Source organism: Cydia fagiglandana, chromosome 26 (genome assembly GCF_963556715.1).
Source record: "Cydia fagiglandana chromosome 26, ilCydFagi1.1, whole genome shotgun sequence".
Classification (NCBI taxonomy): Eukaryota; Metazoa; Arthropoda; class Insecta; order Lepidoptera; family Tortricidae; genus Cydia; species Cydia fagiglandana.
Genome location: NC_085957.1, coordinates 9,094,792 through 9,114,611, shown reverse-complemented (window position 1 = coordinate 9,114,611; position 19,820 = coordinate 9,094,792). Strand labels below are relative to the sequence as shown.

General features: G+C 40.7%; 1 protein-coding gene and 1 long non-coding RNA gene across 2 annotated transcripts in view; both read right to left on the bottom strand.

Moving 5' to 3' along the window:
- Positions 1-1,828: 1,828 nt before the first annotated feature.
- LOC134677460 (oocyte zinc finger protein XlCOF19-like) overlaps positions 1,829-19,820 on the bottom strand; it is a 34,738-nt gene continuing 16,746 nt past the window's right edge. Inside the window, exons 2-3 of the mRNA XM_063535942.1 lie at positions 5,624-5,728; positions 1,829-2,257 (exon numbers count right to left, since the gene is read on the bottom strand). Of these exons, the coding sequence (XP_063392012.1) occupies positions 2,057-2,257; positions 5,624-5,728 (306 nt within the window). The 3' untranslated portion in view covers positions 1,829-2,056. The remainder of the gene's footprint in view (positions 2,258-5,623; positions 5,729-19,820) is intronic.
- On the bottom strand, positions 11,470-12,648 carry LOC134677515 (uncharacterized). The gene is made up of 2 exons (XR_010100040.1): positions 11,981-12,648; positions 11,470-11,661 (listed from the first exon to the last, which is right to left on the bottom strand). It is a non-coding gene; the product is annotated as an uncharacterized LOC134677515 (long non-coding RNA).

Here is a 19,820-nt window from a genome sequence, read left to right as displayed (position 1 = left end):
AACTAATTCGTTTTGTTTGCATAAAACTATTTAAGCGCTTTAGACCAATTTAAAATGATTATTGATCGCCCAGAAACAATATTAGGAACTGACCGACATATTTTCAAAGGAATACGGCAGTGGCATACCTACCTACTTCCGTTAGAATCAGACATACTATCTCCGGGTAAAAAAATATATTTACAGAATCAACGTTTGTAATTCCTACATATTAATCTTAAAAATAATAAATCGGTAGGTGTAGGTACAAAAACTTGTCAAGTTTCAACCCTGTGCCGACGCTCACAGCTCGGTCATAAAACTGTGGCGCGCAAGGAAGATTCACGGTTCGTGCGCGGTTACGTAGGTATATAAGTTTCAATTTTGTTTGCAGGCGGCGAGTATAGGTATAATTTTATACCTAAATGTGAGTTGTGAACGAGTGAATTTTCTGTACGGTAAGGACTGTATCGTTTATTATAAATACAAATAAAACCTGGTCTAACTGTTGACGTGTGTATTATTTTGTATTACTATGTTCTTAAGGTATAATCTGGGGGTATTTTTAAGCCATGTCTGATATAAGAAGGTTTTACATTTATTTTATTTTAGGGACTTTATGATGATTTTAATACCGTCTAGCAATTGTAATTTGGACAAGCCTATCGAGCTTAATTTGAGACTATTTCACCGATTCCTTGGTACGATTTAAAGAAACAAAAGGTTAATATGCTGCCAAAATATGCCATCTAAGTGTCCTTTTCATGATTGCTCAATTGAACATCCACAGAATAAATGTGGTGATTTTTTATCTTTACATGAAAACGACTTTTTATGCAACATTTTGGATGCCCGTCAATTTCTGACGCCAGCGAAATGAGGGAAACAGCTAAAAGAATCTACCGAAATCCAAAGCCTAACGGACATTCATGGCGTTGAACCATGGCTAGAACAGGTCGATAGAAACGCTCCATGATGGTTATATTATATACCAAAGTCGGGGTTGTCGTAAGTAACATGCCATATTCTCTAAAAGGCCACCAAGCACAGATCCAAAACTTTTTTTCCAACTAAAAGAAATGATTAGACTATGCCCAGATGTTTCGCTTTACGAATCATATGTAATTGCTGTTTACATAGTACGATTTTTTTTGTGTAATATCTCGTCTTGTTCGCAAACCGTAAATTTTCTTGTAGTATTTGTCCAAAATCGTTGTAGTTACTCGGGAGGATTGGGTAAATATTGTCCAAACCATATGCTTTACGTGATCTCCCAGGACGAAATGTTACTTATTATTAAAGCACTAATTAAACTATATGTGTAATTTTTTAATAAAAATATAATACCAGAAAAAACGGCTAAGTAAAATTGTATTTATAATAAACGATACAGTCCTTAGTACTATTAGTTATTCTGTGCCTCGGTATCGTCTTGGGTCGTCCCATTCGTTTTTCAAGTTCTTAAAGTAGTCCTATCCTGCTTACGTCACTCGTTCTACATTGAAAGCCACCGGCGTTTGTGACGAATGCAGAATGGGTGACGAAAGCAGAATAGGACTTGACGAAAAACGAATGGGACGACCCGAGACGATACCGGCACCTTCCCTTTCGGCTATTTAGCGTTGTTAAAATTCAAGGTAACAAAGTATTGAAATAGTTCGGTACACCATATTATCTGTGTATGGCGTTACCGAACTATTTGAATACTTTGGATACTACCATATGACGCTGACGCGGATCGTTGGCGGGACACGTTTTAACTGAAAATGATTTGAATAAAATAATTTAAAACAGATTTTTTTTTTATTAACTTAATCTTTAATTAACTATACAAAATTGTCATGTACATACGTATAGTAAGCTTAATTAATGTCTTACACATATCTAGGTTACTTTTCGTAGTGCTAGAAGGTATTTCATCGAGTGATAACATTTGCATATTATTTGCAACAAAACAGAAAAGTAATCCAAAAAGTTACATTAATTTTACCTAATGGTACGGAACCCTTCGTGCGTGAGTCCGACTCTCACTTGTCCGATATTTTTGGTTTCGGTTTCTGACAAAAAAAAAACACAATTAACTCCCGCCATCAACCTCCTCAGTCTTCACTTTAACTTTCTTGACAGTGACCCTGGTGTTTTTCTTCGGTATCTTGTGCTTGTACCGTCCGTGCAGGTAGAGGGCGCTCCTGTGCCCGAAGTCCGCCCCGCACAGCGCGCACACGAACGGCCGCGCGCCTGTGTGCGTGTTGATATGGTCCGCTAGCATTTTTTTTGTCTGCAACGAATGTGGTATAAAAATTAAATGCTGCCACAGAATAAATAATATTACTACCGTACAGAAAGGAAACTTCCTACAAAACCGAGGTTTGACAGCGGTTCAGGGTCGAATCACGCTGTCCCTTTCTAATATCTATCCCTTTCGCTATTTAGGATTGCTATAATTCAAGCTATTATCTATTATTATTATTAAGTTATTATTTATTATTATTGTTATTATTCTATTATTAGTTATTATTGTTTCTCCCTTTTGGACTTCACGGGCCTATAAATCCCGGTCTTTTGATAGGCTTGCGTGGGGATATAGATCCAACACGTAGAGGCCCTTTGGAGAGTTTTAATGTCATGTAGAACGCCTGCTGGAACCCGTTCACAGGCGCAACAATAGACACCCGTGAACCGGTCGCAGCAGGCATTGGGACTATTGTAGAAGAAGTGAACAGTATACCGGTTTATGGATTGATGTTTGGGTGGACAATGAGACTGGGCTATTGTAAAAGAGGTCCGGACACCTGCCATAACAATGTAAACACCGTCATCGAGACAGGCGATGACTCGCCGCTTACTAGATGGGCCCCTGAAACTGCCGTCGTAAAGACGACCAGGAGCAACATCGGTGTGAGCGGCTCAGGGGTGTCGAGAGGTGTGCGCCGCTTTCTACCCAGTGGCTGTTAACAGCCACTGTGCCAACTCGCGTCTTATGCATCTTTCACTTCCACCCCTGGAGCATATAGCTCTAACGACTCCTCTCTGGACGGCCAATTAAGGCAAGCCAGAGCTGAGAGTCCTGCGGGTCTCCTTGGGGTCCACTCCGACCGACGAAGACACGCCGGAGACGGAGACCCTGACCGACTCTCGGGAGTACTCGGGTCCGTGGGGTCGTTACTCCCCAACAGCTCGCCACAAGCTGCCCTGCGGGCTTAGTTATTATATTATTATTATTCAAGCTATTATTTATTATTATTGTTATTTGTATCTCCTTTTTTGGAATCACGGGCCTGTAAATCCCGGTCTTTTGATAGGCTTGCGTGGGGATATAGATCCAACACGTAGAGGCCCTTTGGAGAGCTTTAATGTCATGTAGAACGCCTGCTGGAACCCGTTCACAGGTGCAACAATAGACACCCATGAACCGGTCTCAGCAGGCATTGGGACTATTGTAGAAAAAGAGAACAGTATACCGGTCTATGGATTGAAGTTTAGGTGGACTATGAGACTGGGCTATTGTAAAGAGTTCGGACACCTGCCATAACAATGTTAACACCGTCATCGAGGCAGGCGGTGACTTGCCGCTGACTAGATGGGCCCCTGAAACTGCCGTCGTAAAGACTACCAGGAGCAACATCGGTGTGAGCGGCTCAGGGGTGTCGAGAGGTGTGCGCCGCTTTCTACCCAGTGGCTGTTACCAGCCACTGTGCCAACTCGCGTCTTATGCATCTTTCACTTCCACCCCTGGAGCATATAGCTCTAACGACTCCTCTCTGGACGGCCAATGAAGGCAAGCCAGAGCTGAGAGTCCTGCGGGTCCCCTTGGGGTTCCACTCCGACCGACGAAGACACGCCGGAGACGGAGACCCTGACCGACTCTCGGGAGCACTCGGGTCCGTGGGGTCGTTACTCCCCAACAGCTCGCCACAAGCTGCCCTGCGGGCTTATTATTGTTATTATTAGCTGGGTTCGAATCCCAGTAAGGGCATTTATTTGTATGATGATACAGATATTTGTTCCTGAGTCATGGGTGTTTTTTATGTATTTAAGTATTTGTATGTTATATATATCGTTGTCTGAGTACCCACAACACAAGCCTTCTTGAGCTTACTGTGGGACTTAGTCAATCTGTGTAAGAATGTCCTATAATATTTATTTATTTATTTATTTATTTATTTATTTATTTATTATCTGTGACCGTGCACGCAAAGGGACGTTAAGTTCTGTCAACCCTAACAATTGCTCGGAGCAATGCTGAGCCGTACGCAGCCGAGTTTGATCGAAGGGAGGAGTTTCGCACCCCTGTTTATACGTCATAATTTCATAGAAGTTTGTCGTTTAAAATAACACTTGCACTGCGTGGGCTCAAAATAGCTGCAGACATTTTTTGGCCTAACTCTACCACTCTTTCTTGACTTATATCACTCTTATGTTTTCTACTACTATACCTTGAAGGCCTTCCCGCAGTAGTCGCACATCTTGTGCTCGGGTCCGACACGGGACTCGTGCGCCAGTCGCCGGTGCCGCGTGCAGCGTACTAGCAACCTTATGTTGTAGCAGTAAGGTGTATAGTGGAGTGTTCTAGTGCCTCTAGTATACCTTAAAGGCCTTCTCGCAGTAGTCGCACATCTTGTGCTCGGGTCCGACACGGGACTCGTGCGCCACTCGCCGGTGCCGCGTGCAGCGTACTAGCAACCTTATGTTGTAGCAGTAAGGTGTATAGTGGAGTATTCTAGTGCCTCTAGTATACCTTGAAGGCCTTCCCGCAGTAGTCGCACATCTTGTGCTCGGGTCCGACACGGGACTCGTGCGCCACTCGCCGGTGCCGCGTGCAGCGTACTAGCAACCTTATGTTGTAGCAGTAAGGTGTATAGTGGAGTGTCCTAGTGCCTCTAGTATACCTTGAAGGCCTTCCCGCAGTAGTCGCACATCTTGTGCTCGGGTCCGACACGGGACTCGTGCACCAGTCGCCGGTGCCGCGTGCAGCGTACTAGCAACCTTATGTTGTAGCAGTAAGGTGTATAGTGGAGTGTTCTAGTGCCTCTAGTATACCTTGAAGGCCTTCCCGCAGTAGTAGCACATCTTGTGCTCGGGTCCGACACGGGACTCGTGCGGCACTCGCCGGTGCCGCGTGCAGCGTACTAGCAACCTTATGTTGTAGCAGTAAGGTGTATAGTGGAGTGTTCTAGTGCCTCTAGTATACCTTGAAGGCCTTCCCGCAGTAGTCGCACATCTTGTGCTCGGGTCCGACACGGGACTCGTGCGCCACCCGCTGGTGCCGCGTGCAGCGTACTAGCAACCTTATGTTGTAGCAGTAAGGTGTATAGTGGAGTGTTCTACTGCCTCTAGTATACCTTGAAGGCCTTCCCGCAGTAGTAGCACATCTTGTGCTCGGGTCCGACACGGGACTCGTGCGGCACTCGCCGGTGCCGCGTGCAGCGTACTAGCAACCTTATGTTGTAGCAGTAAGGTGTATAGTGGAGTGTTCTAGTGCCTCTAGTATACCTTGAAGGCCTTCCCGCAGTAGTCGCACATCTTGTGCTCGGGTCCGACACGGGACTCGTGCGCCACCCGCTGGTGCCGCGTGCAGCGTACTAGCAACCTTATGTTGTAGCAGTAAGGTGTGTAGTGGAGTGTTCTAGTGCCTCTAGTATACCTTGAAGGCCTTCCCGCAGTAGTCGCACATCTTGTGCTCGGGTCCGACACGGGACTCGTGCGCCACTCGCTGGTGCCGCGTCCGGTTGGCCGATGACTTGAACATCTGGGTGAACACAACGAGATATTAAAATAAATATGAGGAGACATCTTAAATATTTGGCCAAATACTTTTCGCCAAATTTCACTTCCCAACAAACTTATCGCAATAGTTTCATTTCCCAAAGGAACGTTTAGCAAAGTTACACTTCGCATATAATTTATTTGGTCAAATTATCATTTGGCATGATTTTACTTTGTCAAATGTTATTAGGACAAAAACTTATTTAGCAAACGTTTTTTAGTGTCTAATATTATATTCCAAAAAGATGTTTGGTCAAAATTGTCACTTCGCAAATTTGACAAATAGGCATCTCTATTTAAAGTACTCCCATATAACCATTCCAGTCGCAGAAGCATCAAAGTGGTAACTAAATGTCAGATGTGTCGTAACAGAGTCCACACAATGTGTCTAGAATTGTTTCGAAACAAAGTGTCGTCGCCGTGTGTACACTTTTCCGTAACAAGGTGTCGACACATTTGTGTGCACTTTGCGTGCGGTTTGCGACTAAATCTGACAGCAAATTTGTGACAGCAAATGTCAATATAAAATACCTCTTGAAAACCAAGGTTTGTCAAACTACTATTAGTGTCTCGTGTGCTCGTAAGTAATTCTAGTAAGTCATCATGGGCGATGCAAATGATAATAATCGACCAAAACCATATAAACACCCAACACCCGTCAACCTTTTACAGAAAAGTTTTTAAAGAAATGCAATAAGCTACTTAGGTCAGCCAACGAATGCTCCAAAAAGTTGTAGAGGGAAATGCTCGGAACACAATTTTTGACTCTGTTACTTGGTTTGGACAAGTTAGGAGGTGAACATACTAGTATCAAAATTCCCCGGCCGTAGTCCTTGAGCGGGGGGAAGAGAGGGGGCTTTGAAGGTTCCATTTTCCGGTTTTTCGATTATATCTCGGAAACTATGCATCTTAGCGACATGGCCACTTATACAAAATGAAAGTTAATTTAATTTGTTACAAGTTTATTCAGTAATTTTTTTCGATATGTTGAATAGTTTTTGAGATATCCGCTCTTGAAAGTTTATTTAGGGCTCTCAATTTTATCTTGATATATCTACATCAGTGAAGGTGCTAGGCCGTGTATGGTATCGTTTTCGTATAAATCTGGGTTGCTGGATTTATTTAAGGTATCACATTGACACCATTCCACAAAATTAAAAAAAAATCTTTTCAGGGTTCCGTACCTACCTCAAAAGCAAAAAACGGAATCCTTATAGGATCACTCGTGCGTCTGTATGTCTGTCCGTCTGAATACACAAAATAGTTCTTTACCTATAGGTGACAGGAAAACCTATTAGAAATGTGCAGTCAAGCGCGAGTCGGACTTAATGTACGGAACCCTTAATACGCGAGTCCGACTCGCACTTGGCCGATATAAAAAAACATGACTTCAAACCTAAACTTAAAAACAGTATTAACTTCAAGAAGTCAATTCTGAATTCCCCCCTACACCTCATTTCACACCTTTAAAGGATGATTTTTGAGATAACTTATTATGTCCTGTCTTGGGACTCAAAATATATGTGTACTAAATTTAAATTAAAACTGTTCAGCAGTTTAAGCGTGAAGAGGAGTTTAAAAGAAAGTAAGTTTATACGTTTTTACTTTGGAATGGTGTCAATGTGATACCATAACTAAATTTGGTACTGCGAATTTATATGAAAACGATACCAAACATGGCCTCGTAGCTTTACTGTTGTAGAAGTCAAAATAAAATTGAGAGCCCTAAATTCTTATTACTTGACCAAACTTGTGTAGAAGGAAAAGGAAAAATAAAAGTCTTCGGCAGGAATATAAGACACAAATATATATATATTTTTTTGCGTTACTATTTCAATCATCAAATATAAACATACTTTGATTATATTATTCTAGTGAGAACCTCATAGATAAACAAAATTTACATTTACTTAAAAAATTACAAGGTCGAAATGTCACGGAACTTGTGAGAGTAATATGTGAAAAATAAAAACTTTTATGACAAAAAAATCTGGACACAATTTAAGAAGCATCCAATTGCGTCGAGGAATCATCTGTATTTTTGCTTGTTTCATTACCTCCTCGCTTCTTTTTTTGTCCTTTGTATTCTGTAGCAATTTGTTAGATCTGAAAATAAAGATAACTTGCGTCGTCACGGATGTCGATTTATAGGTTTTAGGGAGTGCAGAATTCGAAAACGATGATCATTTTATAATCCAAGATGGTGGCTACGTATTTTGTCATAAAAGTCGTCATGAATATCGTTTTATAGGCTTTAGGAAGTGCCGATTTCGAAAATGATGACCAGTTTGGAATCCAAGATGTGTGCCGTGCACTTTGTCATAAAAGTCGTCATGGATATCGTTTTATAGGTTTTAGGGAGTGCAGAATTCGAAAATGATGACCATTTTGGATTCCAAGATGTCTGCCGTGCACTTTGTCATATAAGCCGTCATAGATGTTGATTTATAGGTGTTAGGAAGAGCAGATTTCGAAAATGATGACTATGACCAACAAAACGACATCCATGTCGACTTTTAACATAGTGCATGGCCGCCATCTTGGATTCCAAAATAGTTATTATTTTCGAAATCTGCGCTCCCTAAAACCTATAAAACGACAGCCATGACGACTTTTATGACATACTGCATGGCCGCCATTTTGGATTCCAAAATGGTCATCATTTACGAAATCAGGGCCCCCTAAAACCTATAAAACGACATCCATGACGACTTTTATGACATAGTGCATGGCCGCCATCTTGGAATCCAAAATGGTCATCAGTTTTGAAATCTGCGCCTCCTAAAACCTATAAAACGACACCCATGACGACTTTTATGACATAGTGCATGGCCGCCATTTTGGATTCCAAAATGGTCATCATTTTCAAAATTGGGGCCCCCTAAAACCTATAAAACGACATCCATGACGACTTTTATGACATAGTGCATGGCCGCCATCTTGGAATCCAAAATGGTCATCATTTTTGAAATCTGCGCCTCCTAAAACCTATAAAACGACACCCATGAAGACTTTTATGGCATAGTGCATGGCCGCCATTTTGGATTCATCATTTTCAAAATTGGGGCCCCCCAAAACCTATAAAACGACATCCATGACGACTTTTATGACATAGTGCATGGCCGCCATTTTGGATTCCAAAATGGTCATCATTTTCGAAATCTGCGACCCCCAAAACCTATAAAACGACACCCATGACGACTTTTATGACATATTGCATGGCCGCCATTCTGGAATCCAAAATGGTCATCGTTTTCTAAATCTGCGCCCCCCAAAACCTATAAAACGACACCCATGACGACTTTTATGACATAGTGCATGGCCGCCATTTTGGATTTCAAAATGGTCATCATTTTTTAAATCGGGGCCCCCTAAAACCTATAAAATGACATCCATGACGACTTTTATGACATAGTGCATGGCCGCCATCTTGGAATCCAAAATGGTCACCATTTTTGAAATTTGCGCCTCCTAAAACCTATAAAATGACACCCATGACGACTTTTATGACATAGTGCATGGCCGCCATTTTGGATTCCAAAATGGTCATCATTTTCAAAATTGGGGCCCTTTAAAACGTATAAAACGACATCCATGACGACTTTTATGACACAGTGCATGGCCGCCATTTTGGATTCCAAAATTAAATTCTATGTTAGGTCGACTAAACTAATCGTGATTAAAATTTGAAGATTAACGTTTTTTATTCCATTAATTAGTCGAATAAACAGTTAATCTATTAAGTCCCATCTTTGACCACGGCATTTTTACACTTTGAGAATATCTGAAAACAAATGAACACAAGGAGCCATTTTGCAAATCCAGTAACTTTGTTATTACTTTTGACAGCGCGTGTCATGTGTCTACACAGAGTCGACACAAAGTCGAAACATTTGCGACTACTTTGTTACTGCAATATTTTTCAGCCTTAAACCATATTTATACATCATAATTAACAAGTTTCGTAGTATGTAAAGCGTTATTTCTCTTATTTAAGTATAGTATACGCATCGAAGTACTAAAAATGCATCAAATAATATATTTATGAACACAGGCACTGAGAAGTAAACAATTTCATTTCCGGCTAAACTAAAACAATGTGGTGGCGCGTTGATTATATTACACTTAGTTTATCAAATTACTCGAGCAGTTTAATTCCCCATAATAATTTAAGTCCTATTGTAATATAAATGCAAACAATATATAATTACGTCTTGTAATCCGTTTTAGAGATGGCGTATTAATGTCACTTATTTTTATTTAACTACTTTTCCATCTGACAGTTTCCATTTGACAGGAACAAAATGAACGAATGAACGAATGATTTTGGCATAAAGTAGTCGCAAACTAGTAACAATGTGTGCACACGGCGACCACACTTTATGTCACTTTGTGTCATGTGTCGACCCTTCCCCATTTCTGCACCTCTAGCACAACTGGCCGCGACATGCGTGAGAAGTGACAGATCGGCGCGACTTGGCGGCTTGTCGCGTGTTGGCAGCACAACTCACGCGCGAGAGCCGCGACAAACTCGCGATCAGGTGTCACTGTCAGAAAATGACAACGATCGCGACTTTGAACTAAAATCCGTAGCACAACTGCCTATTTTGAGACAAAATATTCTCTCGTCTTTATGTCAATCCGCGAGTCGAAGTCTACGCGACTTTATAACGCGACTCGCTCTCGCGGGTGGTTTGCTTGTACTTTTTTAACTAAACTCTTGATAATTATAACTTAAAAACAAGTTTCATATATTATGTAATAATATAATTTGTATAATTACTTATTGCCCTAAGGAATACGGAAGTATGGAACAATCACTAAATGCGTTTTACGCACTCTTATGTTGATTATGCACGGTGATACCTACAAGTACCACAACACACCCATCATGTTTACAACTTTAATTTCAAGCAGCTAGTTTGTAGGTACTCAATTAAGTAATTAGGTACATATGTAGGATTTTTAAATTTCAATTCAGGTTCGTAAGTTTGTAAAAGTAATCCTAAGACTTCCTTACACAAAACTTTCATCAACCTAACAACGGAGCCCGCTTGCTTGTACATAAATGAAGCCGATGAGGTGGGTAGGTACAAATGTTCAAAACAAACTATCCAACTTATTAAGTAAGCCATAGTCTTAGTAGTAATATTTAGGATCACGGTTACATGTCTAATTTCAACAATCTCTTACTATTTAGGTACCGCTTGGAACCTTCCTCGACTTCAACAAAACATACCTATGTACATGTGGCCTGTGCCCGCTGCATCGTACTGTAACAGAATGATGTAATACGTGGCTATAACAGGATCATGTCCGGCTCAAAATCATGCTTTGTATGAAATATTATCAGTCATCACCCACTAAACCATTCCGTCCCCTGACAACACCATACCGTGACGTGACTGGACCGAGCCGACCAACAATATTTTGAAGGAGTTATTACGCTCATGTCATAGTCTGCGTAGGTAGCATAGGTACGGTTATCATAATATATGGTCTACCATATTGAAACTCCTCTAGATCAAACCCGTGTTCTAGATGTTTCACTTCATGTTTGACAGGGCCTGATACGATCATGCTATGATAAGTTGCTGTCAGCATTAGGTATGAAGTGGGCCTTGGGGAGCTAATTAATCATGGCTTCTAGGAGTTCTAGGTACTTACCTACCTACTTTATTTTTGTTTCTTTTCAGGTAAAAATACAGGAGAGAAAAAAAACAATATTTAAATTAATAGTATATTGCTTTGCCTTATATATTCTTGCAATATTCGACTTCTTATTATTAAACCTAATATATATTAACATCTAGAACCACTATAGAGAAATTGTAAGAATCTTCTTTATTACCCTTGAAAAGTATTTTCTCTCTTCCTTTTTCTTCGACATGCGGCGTAGGACAATTAAATATCACCCTGGAAAGAAAATTGGTTTATAAACAAGACAATAAAATATGGTCATGACTTCATCGAGGACTATGAAATAAGCTTCTCATATCAATTTGTCACATCATAAACAGTTAGGTACACAGTACACACACATGCCATCCATTATTGGCACAAGAAAAACTATATGAAACTTATTTGAGAGTTACTGTGGCAGCTTAGATAGGTACGCCATAACCATTAGGGTTATTATTAATAGTTCACTTCGTCGGTGGTGTTCTTAAAGCTAAAGCGGTTCTCACATCTTAGTTAATTTAGAAAAGCGGACAGCTCCGCGTTTGAAACCTACAAGCTTGCCTAGTGTGTTTCTTTTCCTGAATCTCCACTTCGGGTCCCGTTGGCACGTTCCTGTTAATAATATTTTCCTTTGGGTGCTGGGATATCAATCGTGTCTAGGATAATGCTGAACTTATTCTGAAAAAGAAAAACACTATTTACAACAGGAATATGAGAACAAACCCAATAATAGCAATTCCATTATTATAGTTACTTACAAAAATATTTTATTTAAAAGGTTTATTAAACAGAAATTTTTAAACAATATATATTTTAAGGAATATTATCAATATTAATTATATAAGGCTCTATTACTTACATTTTTTCATATTTTTTCCCATAATTAAATGCTGACAAAATTTGAAAGTTCTTTGACTTTGACAGGAAAAACTTAACCATCGACAAAAAACTAGATTTTTTACCACCAAAGAACGAATGATTTAGCGCATCCCTGGTTTCCGATTCAGTGTTGCCACTTGCAAATATCGATTTGTTTAGACTTTGATTTCGCCGGGTAACACTGACGAGTCGCGCCGCGACTTTGAGTTCTCTACGCGGCTGTTGCAGTCGCGGGTACAAGTTATGCTACGGAAATCGACAGATTTGACAGCCGCGGGAATGGCGACTCGAGTCGCGGTCTAAGTCGCGGATGCAAGATGTGCTAGAGGTGCTGGTAACTGTGTCGACACGGCGACGACTCTGCGACTGGAATTGTGACCGAAACAGACGGTGTCGACACAAGATGTGTCTACACCGCGTCGTAACGGCGACTGGAAATGGTTGTATGGGCTTTTTGTTATGTTAATATAGGTACGTTAAATTCTACGTAATTTGGGTGGGTTGTGAAACGTGCTATTTTAAAGGGGTTAAATAAATTGCAAAGCTCCGGCTTGTTCAAAGAAAGCTATAGCACGTTAGCACAAAAAAATGAAATTAAATACTTAGTAAAAATGTGGTGTCTAAAATTGCTTGCTAGAGGAACCTAATTTGGGAGATGAAAAAGCGAACACAAATTATATTATAGAAACTTTATTAATTCTAAGATCTTGCCAGTGGTAAGTTAGTGATTTAATCCTAACCTGCGAATCTGTGTGAACCTTTAACTTGATTTGACGACACCTAATTTTGGAACTTAGCTCAGTGGACAGCTGGGCCGCTTAACAGGTCCAGAATAAAGCTTCACACAGAATTCTACTTATTTAAGAACTAATTTATTTTAATACTAAATAACTATGTACCAGGATTTTCAAATGTCTTTATCTTACTTTTGTGGTTGCTCAAAATTCTAAATTTACTCTAAACTTTGCAGCTGGCGCTGATGCCCTACTAAATTAAATCATGGAAAGGACCGACCTCAGAATTTAAACGTTCCTCAGATGCAGCGGGGTGACAGGCTGCTTTCCCCGGTGATGCTAGATGCTGAGCTGTGACGTAGAGCTCAGGGGCCGCGCACGTGGTACCAAAGTGACGTGGCAGAGGCAGATGGCGTGCTTAAATTCCTCGCTCCAGGAGGTCTCCAAAACCAAATTGACTTCTAGGATTTTGAAGCTTTTGAGATAAATTACTCAACGAATGAAATAAATGAATGAATAAATAAATGGATAAATCCCGGCTCCTGAAAACCGAGAAAAGGTTAATTTAGCCTACGCCCTTTATGGCCTCTAGAAAAGAGATGAAACCATTGGAAATTTGGCTCACCGCACTGGTAGCTGCTAAGCCTTCTGGCGGAGCGCTCCCTTCCCTCGAGCAGGAGTCTCTCTGCAAAGAACCAAAATTTGGTTAAGAACAAACCCACAACGTTTCGCGCCATTGTGGAGTTGATCACCACGAAATTTAATTTCTACTCACTCAGTGGAGCTTCCGAAGGACTCAAGCCGTTTCCATCTTTCAGACCACCATGCCGAAAGTGTGGTCTTCCCACAAATTGGGCTCTTGCGAGCGAGTGTCCCCAGAGGGGTTCCCAAATCAAATGTGCCTATCATTCTCGAGTGATCTCCAATATGGAGTCCCTGAGAGCCCTATTAACAAAAGGTAGGGTGGCAGTCCCTTGAAGACACAAATCCCACGAAAATTCTGTCTGAATTATTTAGACAATATCACTCCTGAGCCTAAGAAATATATTTTTACCATTTAATCTAATATTGTTTCATTCCAGAGCCACTTTGTAAGTCTGTAATTTCTATGTTTTGTTTTAAATCGAAATTGTTTTTTATCTTATAAATCCTACCTACTTCATACAAAGTTTTCCTGGAGTGACAACATAAATATCTCAAGTTTTAATTATTTTTAGTCATATGACAACCCCGACAACAGATAAGCATCGAGAGGTGCATCTGAATGCAACAGATTATGCATAGAAATGCAATCAATGAGGTTTGTTTTGGACACCGTTAAAAACGTTGAAATTAGAAGAGGTATTTTTCTTTTAATTATCAATCGACCCAAAATACTTATTTTACATTTAGAAAAATGTACTACGTTACAATACCCCCCTCCCCGATTTTAAGGTTCAACGTAGGTGAACCGCTCGCTGTCCTCAGCGACTCGGATCCTACAAATAAGTTTATTTGACCAGACCAACAACACACCAAAGGCAAGAAAACTAACCTAATAAACAAGCTAATCAAATTGAGCAAAAAACCTAACGCGGCTTCGAGATTTTGTCCCATAGGAGTCTAAGGACTCTATTCTATATATCTTAAAAATAATCTACCGTTTCCCCAAACATGGATCAACCGAATCTAAAAAACCAACGACCAAAAAAATCTCGAACCCACGTTAACATACGGAAGGTGAAAAAAAAAACTATGCGGCCATCTGCGCAACACATAGAAAAAAACCTCCGTTATACCTTACAAACCAGTGAACAAACCGTTGGCCTTCTCAGCACAACGCGGAAAAAGCTTGTTGTACTGAGAAAGCCAATTCCAACCGCCAGGACCGATGTTCAGCATTCATCAATATAAACTCTCCTTGTCCGGGCAAAATGATGAAGTCTGGGCAATCAACCATCACCCGACTCCAACAACCATAAATCCAAACCGGAAAACAATCCAACAAAATCTAAGTTTCAAACCATCAAAGTTGCTAAATTGAGTTTTAATCTCTACCTAAAAAATTTGTCCCCGACTGACTTGTCGGAGGAAACGAAACGTCCCAAATCATGTTGCACAACACCCCCAAAAATACGGTATACCTAAAATAAAAAAAACGAGGTACGGCAACATGCGAAATAGTACTATAAAAAAAATCATTAGGACTTACGCCTAACGACACGTGAATTACAAAAATACGCTAAGTTAAAAAAACAAAATAAAGTACTATTTCGATATTTGTCGGGTATGGTAAGTACCGGACAAAGCGTAACAATGCGTTACCATTTGGTCATATTAAAGATAGCTCCGATGTTGGGGTTGAGAGGTACTTAGCAGGTGAGTGGTTTGTCGTCCTTGGCGGCACGACGACTGGTACAAGACGAGGGATCGTGCGTCCAAGGATAACTTTTCCAAACTCTAAAACCATACTAAGTCCTATAGTCCAGATCGCTCTGAGACCGAGCACAGCTTCGATCGCGCCTAACATACATCACGCACTAACAGATTCAAACATTCATCGCCCATGCAAAAATAATAACGTAACAGTTTTACTGTTCGCCACGTTCCGAACAAAATTCGTGAATTAAATATTTACCGAATATTTAACACTACTAACGATCTCAACCGTTTTTGTTATGTTATGAGAGGTAGGTGATAGTGGTTGTCAACCCTGGCGGCAAGACGACAAGCCTAAAAGAGACTCGGGGTCTTGCGTCCAGAGATAACTTCCACCTCAAAACCTAACTTCCATTACCTACTTAAAATCTTTAATATGCCACGACCCAATTGGGTGACCATCCAGCCTTTCAAGCTCATAAACCAAAGGAGATAAAACCTTTTTAACTCTGCACGGTTCATACTTAGGTGCAAGTTTTGTCATGACAAACTTAGAGGCGTCACTTTGCGTATAAGTACGCTTGTGAACAATATCCCCTACTGAAAACTTCGCCTCTCGGCGTCTCAAATTATAATATTTGGCATTTGTTTCATGTGCTTGCAGCATACGTACCCTAACCTGCTCAAAAATGTCTCTCATACAACCAAATTCGCCTGCATACTCCTCTCTAGGCATACCCACATCGTACTGTTTATCAGTATCTTTATAAAACGAGCCGTTAATGACGGGTTCCCTAGCGTGCACTAAAAAGAAAGGAGAATACCCGGTGGTCTCACTTACTGCACTGTTTATCGCAAACCTGATTTGGTGCAGCTTTTCGTCCCATGTACGGTGATTGTCCTTTACGTAAGACGCTACGGCGGTCATCACTACTTTATTATAACGCTCGACTAAATTTACCTGCGGAGTATAGCGCGGGCCATAAAAAATGTTAGGTACGTTGTAGCGTTTCAATAACTGCTTAAACTCTGATCCCGTGAATTGCGTTCCATTGTCTGCAATCACGGTTTCAGGCACGCCATGTTCCAAAATGACATGGTTTTCAAAATGCTTCGCCACCAAAGCGCTAGTAGCGCGGCGAAGTGGAAATAGCAGTGTGTGTTTAGAAAAGCAACATGTAACAACAAATAAAAATGTATAACCTGCGCGAGAGCGCGGCAGTGGACCGACAAGATCTATGCTAACCACTAACCATGGTCGTCGACATACCTTTGGCTGTCCCATGAGGCCTGCAGTCGGTTTCTGCGAATGCTTGTACGCTGCACAAACATCGCACGCTTTTACGAACTCGACTACATCCTTATACATACCGGGCCAAAAGTAGGTCAACGCCAACCGGCGATGAGTTTTAAAAACACCTAAATGTGCAGCAGTTGCTTCGCAATGATTTTGCTGCAGAACTCTCTTACGATCACACTTCTTCACCACTTCCTTCCAATCGAACTCTCGCAACAAATTATACTTTGACTTTGAAAGTCTAAAAAGTTTCCCGTCTTTTAAACAAAAATTTGGAAAATTTGCGGGAAAAGATCTACAGCCATTGAAGATCTTATCATACCATTCATCTGGCTCAACGTCATCATTTGTCACGTTACGAGGGTCGCACTGAAATATTCGGGAATGGGACACTTAGAAATAACATAATAGAATGAGGCATATAATTTATAAAAATGTAACTCTTTATAAAACTTTTAAGGTATATTCCATTTGGTTGTCATTTATATTTAAAATTTACTGACAATTTGAAAATTGTATGTCGAACATTATTTGAATTTTTGGCCAAGTGATTTTTCGGATCACATTTTTAAACGGTTTTCAATATGCCCTCAGCGAACAAATAAAAGTTACAATGGGCTTCTGTTATTTTTTTATGAACTAGAGTTCATCGTACGCTCGTTTGCAGTTAAAATTATATATGAAAGTCACTTTCATTTTATCCCATGGGTGATCTTAAAGAAGCATGTCATTCCAAAGCGACGTCAAAATTTAAGATCGCATTTGTGCTGTTAATTAAAAAGACTGCCAAAAAAGTTGCATATCGGCAGATTTCGACATTCCTAAATATTCATATGACAACAGTAAAAAAATCTTTTATATATAGATATATGTAAAAAAAACTTCAATTCCGTTGGCTACTCTACGAATTTCATACAAAACCACTAAGGCCCCAAAATCGCCATACAAAAAGGACTTTGGGATTATGAGCCGTGTGCATTACAGAATGATTACTTTCAAAAGAAAATTTATATGCGTGGTCAGTTTGAGTTTAAGTATGCATTAAAATAAAGATTGACTGTCTAGATGCGACAGTTTTCTCTATTCCCGACATTTTCAGTGCAACCCTCGTAATTGCATTTACTTGCATGAGTCTTGATAGTGCGTCAGGCACAACGTTAAGCGATCCCTTTCTGTGCTCAATCTCAAAGTCGAATTGAGACAGTCTGCAACCCCAACGAGCTAACCTCCCTGACGGGTTTTCAAGATTCATGAACCATTTGAGTGACGCGTGATCCGTGATCACTTTAAACTTACGTGAGCCTAGATATGCCTGAAATTTCTCCACTGAAAATATGACCGCAAGAGCCTCCCTTTCAGTGGCGCTGTAATTTCGCTCACTTTTGTTTAGGGCGCGGCTAACGTATGCGATCGGATGCTCAACCCCCTGGATGGTCTGGGAAAGCATTCCACCGATTCCGTATGAAGACGCATCACAATGTACTGAAAATTCTTTTTTAAAATCCGGTACCGCCAAAATGGGTGCCGTCACTAGAGCGTTCTTCAAAATCTTACATGCTTCCTCTGCTTCCGCAGACCACTCGAAAGGTGGCGCCTTCTTGCCCTGTGACGTAAGTTTATTCAAAGGAGCGGCTATCGATGCGAAATTTCGGATAAACCTTCGATACCAGGAACACGTTCCTAAGAATGCCCTTACGTCACGCGCATTCGTGGGTGTGGGGAAGTTTAGAACGGCAGAAACCTTGTCAGGATCAGTACGCAACCCGAACTCGTCCACGACGTAACCGAGGTATTTTATGGACTGCCTGAAAAACTTAGACTTCTCAAAATTAATTGTTAAATTCGCCTTTTCCAACTTCGCCAACACACGATTTAGCAAAAGCAAGTGCGTCTGAAAATCTGATGAGCAAATAACGATGTCATCGATGTAACAAAAAGCTAAACCGGTTTCGATGTCACCTGTCAAATTGTGATCAATAAGGCTGTCCATCAGCCTCTGCTGACGCGCCGATGCGCCGCAGAGACCAAAAGGCATGACCTTGAACTTAAACATTCCACGACCGGGTACGCAAAAACTTGTCTTTTCCTGTGAGGTTTCAGCTAACGGGATTTGCCAGAATGAGGAACTTAAATCGATCGAGGTCAGGTATTTCGCTTCCTTCAAACTATCCAAAATCTGGGGTATATACGGAATGGAATACGAATCTCCCTTTGTGACCGCATTTAATTTCCTGCAATCTAAACAAAATCGCCAATCACCGTTAGGTTTTCTAACTAAAAGAGCCGGGTTATTCCACGGACTCTCACAGGGTGTAACTACGTCCAATCTTAACATACGGTCCAATTCGGAGGCTAAAGCAGCGCGTTTTTCCGGCGATAACGGGTACTGTTTCGTTTTGATGGGCGTGGCATCACCAGTATCGATAACATGCACCGTCAAGCTGGTTCTGCCAAGCCCCTTCTCCTCGAACGAAATGTTTTTAAATTTCCCTACGACGGTGTCCGCGAGTTCCCTCTCGGCCGCAGTTAAATGCTCGTAAGACCGAATCGTGTGTACTTGTTCTGCACTTAAACCGTTACAATTAAAATAATTTTCAGGTGGAGTCATGTGTTCCGCATTTTTCAAACATTCAGGCAATAAATCAAAAGCTTTCCAAAAATCATATCCTAAAATAACGTAATTTACGATCGAGGGTACTACTACAAACTTTATTACTTTGGCTTGGGACTTTGGCTTTATTATTTTCAAAGGTAACCGGGACAAAAATGTACCCAATCGACTCGCAATTTACTCCATTTGCGACCCTACACGAACTAGAGTACGCTTCCTGAAATGTAAAACCAAATTTGACAAAATCTAAATGTGCATTGTTCCCTAAAACTGACAATGCTGAACCGCTATCGGCCAATCCATAAATCTCAAAATCATTCGCTTTAAATTTCAAATATGGTCTAATATCATCTTTATTTGGAGCAAACAGAATCGTAGCAATCGAACTAGCATTTTTATTTTGTTCAATCGATTTAAACTTTAATCGATTCGATTGACACTTGCTACGATTCAACCTTAGGCGTTTTTTGACTGTTGTTGCATTGGTTTTGTAACGTTACCCTTTTGACAGATC